The sequence below is a fragment of the Watersipora subatra genome, chromosome 1 (genome assembly GCF_963576615.1).
Source record: "Watersipora subatra chromosome 1, tzWatSuba1.1, whole genome shotgun sequence".
NCBI classification, from domain to species: domain Eukaryota; kingdom Metazoa; phylum Bryozoa; class Gymnolaemata; order Cheilostomatida; family Watersiporidae; genus Watersipora; species Watersipora subatra.
The window spans coordinates 30,005,151-30,009,333 of NC_088708.1; the positions used below are offsets into that span (position 1 = coordinate 30,005,151).

The 4,183-nt window shown below is 34.5% G+C and overlaps 1 protein-coding gene across 1 annotated transcript; it reads right to left on the reverse strand.

The window, feature by feature from the left end:
* Positions 1–297: 297 nt before the first annotated feature.
* Positions 298–1,670, reverse strand: LOC137409514 (neurogenin-1-like). Its single transcript, XM_068095569.1, has 2 exons — positions 1,360–1,670; positions 298–936 (listed from the first exon to the last, which is right to left on the reverse strand). Exons 1-2 carry the CDS (start codon positions 1,668–1,670, stop codon positions 537–539), a joined length of 711 nt encoding a protein of 236 aa, XP_067951670.1. The 3' UTR covers positions 298–536.
* Positions 1,671–4,183: the final 2,513 nt, after the last annotated feature.

The window sequence follows — 4,183 nt, forward strand, 5'->3', positions numbered from 1 at the left end:
TAAAGATATTTCTGCTCTGAGTTGTGAGAAAAAATGAGGAAATTGACTGATTGATACATAACAATCATCATTAAATTCATAAAAGTTTCCTTGCTTGAAAGCTCAGTCTTTTCCTTTGATGATGAACAAGGTATCGACTCATAATCGTGTTTGAAGGGACTGCAAAGGGACTTCACAAAGGTGAAGGTGTAATTACATCGTATAATCATAATCATAATGTTTAAATTAAGGCTATTGTTTTATTTCATAAACAATAATAATAAATTGTGAGTAGATAGTGTTTGGTCATCAGGGGGAATGTGAAATAATAGCAACTGATAACCATAACAATAAATATGTAGTCAGCTGTAACAAACACAACAAAGCAATCTCTGTAAAAACTGAAGCCATTGCAGTCGAGTAAAAAAGTGCGCATAGTTGCAAATAATATTATAAATAATTTGGTCTGAAACCATTGCATCCCAGCATACAATTGCACAGGCTCACCATAGACACAATAAATACACAATACGTATGAAATAAAAATGATCTCCGTGTCAATGACAGTGCGATAAAGCTGTACTGATTGCAGGGATAACAACTGACTGAGGAGTGTACTGGTACACATTGTGAGTTGCGTATTTCATAGGTGATTCTTCTTGCTCGCTTGTTACCGAGTTCCAGTCTATAGACTGAGGGCTATAAGATGTTTCGCTAAAATAGTCGGGGCAGTCTACACTAGCAGGAGAAGAATACTGAGCACATTGGCTAGGATTGTACTGCCAAACCGGTTCAGGCTTAATATTAGCGTAGTTTTCACTGATGGGTGGAGGGCTGTAGGTGGAGTAGGGTGGGCTGCACTGCTCTTCCACACTGCTGGTTGACTCTGAGTCTTCATTCATGCTATCCATAATCTTTACTGCTTCGGACAGTGCTAGAATGTAGTTGTATGCGTACCTGTGAGAAAAAATTACATGTTAGTAGAACTAGACTAGTAAAAGTGAATTTATCGATTTTTGAGTAACTGTTAAATCTTTAAAAGACAGATACCTGTATCAAAAATACCAATGCATCTAAATATCCAGTCACCTAAATTATTACTATGAGAATATTCTACAGCAGTTGTGGAAAAAGAGCAAACTTGCTTATACATAGCACGAGCTTTTATGCCAGTTTTGTGATAAACGAGAAGGACATATATTGTTTAGTTGAGTTTTTAAATAAACAAATACATAGAATGAGATTTATGTCAAAACAGAAAATGCCTTGATAACCTTTTTATTAACTAGCAAGAAAAACAAGCTCGCTGTATTACTATAGCCTACTACTCAATATCGAATGGGCTTTTTATGATTGTGACTTGAAAATCAATTTTCCTACCTGAGGGTTTCGATCTTAGTGAGCTTCGTCTCTTCATCTGTTTGCGGCAGCATCAGCCTTAACTCATCTAGTGCGCTGTTCAAATCATGCATTCTGTTTCGCTCTCTGTTGTTTGCTTTATTGCGCCTTGTCTTTTTAATTTTATGCAGAGTATCAGGACTTCTGGCTCGCGTTCGTTTCGCTCTTTTCTTTGGCTTCTCAGACCCGTCAACGCTTGAATCAGTAGAAGCAATCCTTTCAGTGCTGTTCAAAGATTTCACATCCATGCTCGCCGCTTGCTCACTCTCCAAGGAGTTCAGCTGCTCACTCATTGTTTTTGTCTCTGTTTGTACTGATGGATCAGTTATGAATCGATTGAATGGCGTGTGCCTGTTAAATACGGATTCAGAGGCGGACAGCTATTAAATGGGCGGGACTTATTAGTAACCAAAGCGTGTCAGCTAATTTACAGCATTTGCTACATGTTTGCCTCTCCATTTTGCATTTTGATTGGCAAAAGTGTCTCTTGATATGGTATTCTGATTGGCTAGAAATAAAATTTTGAATTCAATTTTCTCATTAGATAGTTTTAACATACGCTTATGAGTGGTTACAAGTAAAAATATGACATCACAATTTCATCAAATATAGCCAAAAACGTTTGTAAGTTTGCATAATGCAAAATAAACTGTATGTATGTATATACATACAGTTTATATATACCTAGGCATATATATGTATATATATATATATGCCTAGGTATATACTAATATAGCTGTACCTTGCTCTGACCTCCTTGATAAGTGATACAAACCAAAACTGAAATAGAAAAATCCGTTTTTTTTTTACATTTTTAGCTAAAAATCTAAATGTTATAACTAGAAATGTACTTCTCCTTGATGCTATGTCAGAGGGATGCCCTAAGGCAAAGGCAGCACGTGTGCCACACGACATGACAGTAGCACTCCAATAATATTTGGACTAGAAAAGAGACTTCAACCCCATGTCACTGATTCCAGAAACATAATTAGGTGTACTACATATAATTGCCCTTGTTCCCTCTCCCATTAACTTGGCAATGATTGACAAGATAGTGACAACAAAAAACACTTGCGATGACTCGTCGTAACTTATTTACGCAAAACTGTTTTATTAGGCTGGAATTAGCTGCTGTATGTGTCATGTAGCACCTTCAGACTACCGGAAGACGAATTTAAACAAAAGGTTAAAGTTCTTATGTCTGATGTGTTTCGAAAATAAGCCGTTGAAGAGTACAACTAATCATCTAACAAATCAGAAAGACAAAAGCAGGCCGGAAGCAAGAATGCGTTGTATCAAAAATGAAATGTTACATACAGTTCAGTCTAAAGTTTGGTTTAAGTTATAGCGCCAAATGACGCAAATAAGTGTGCAAAACTTGATTTACTTGATCTAGTGCCTTGATAAAACCCATCAAATCAAAAAATGTCAGGCTTTTGAAAAATTTACAAACTTTATATACAGTGTGACCCAGTGAAACGGAATACAGCAAATTATGTACATACTGGCTGCTTTGTTGTATCAAGTGTATTTAGAATGTATAGCTAAGAGGAATAGAAGTATATCTATAGAAACTAACAGCTCTGAATATGTTATTCCTTTTATTATTATTTATCATTTTGTTTTCATTATTTTTACAGTTTTTATATTTATAACAAATTCAGACTATATTTATAACATACAGCATTGCTTTAAGAAGCTATGATTCTAAAATTCATGCGCTAAAATTAATTATATTTTTACTGTCTTCACAGTCGGCCTCGGCTTTTTCAAACTTCAATTCTCTGAACTTTTAATTAATTGAACAGTGTCCGAGGTCTAAACAATTGTCCGAGGTGACCCGATGTCTGCCCAAACATGACAACATTGACCAATAGGTGGCTCTAGCGACAGATGACGCAAGCGACGCATGCACATTAGTTTTTCGCCAAAGAGTTATACTATAATTTTTGGTTGTTGCTACTCCTATTAATATTATACTGTACTTTATTGTACGTATAACCATATATTACTATCTCATGTGTGTTGTATATGCATATATTACTATCTCATGTGTGTTGTATATGTATATATTACTATCTCATGTGTGTTGTATATGCATATATTACTATCTCATGTGTGTTGTATATGCATATATTACTATCTCATGTGTGTTGTATATGCATATATTACTATCTCATGTGTGTTGTATATGCATATATTACTATCTCATGTGTGTTGTATATGCATATATTACTATCTCATGTGTGTTGTATATGCATATATTACTATCTCATGTGTGTTGTATATGCATATATTACTATCTCATGTGTGTTGTATATGCATATATTACTATCTCATGTGTGTTGTATATGCATATATTACTATCTCATGTGTGTTGTATATGCATATATTACTATCTCATGTGTGTTGTATATGCATATTTTGCTATGTAATAGCCTAGGGGGTGTGTATGGGAAACATTATAGGCTGTTTATATATACAGAATATTACTCAATTTTCAATTTCCTGGTTTTTTCCATGTCCGGACATAGCCCTGTTTATATTAGAGCAAACAAACAAGGGTCAGTATATAGGCATATCCTACGGCTATAAGACAATTCCTGTTATTTTGAATGAGATTTATAAATATATATTGTTTAAAGTTATATTACTGAGTGATACTGAGTTTTCTAAAGAGTCAAATTATCTCACAATAGCACGACAATATTTTAGTTAGCCACGTTCTTTCACATTGATGTGAAATCTCCAAGCTTTACTGGGTGCTTTTTCTCTATTTTACTATTTGTTAAATATCTTCCATTAA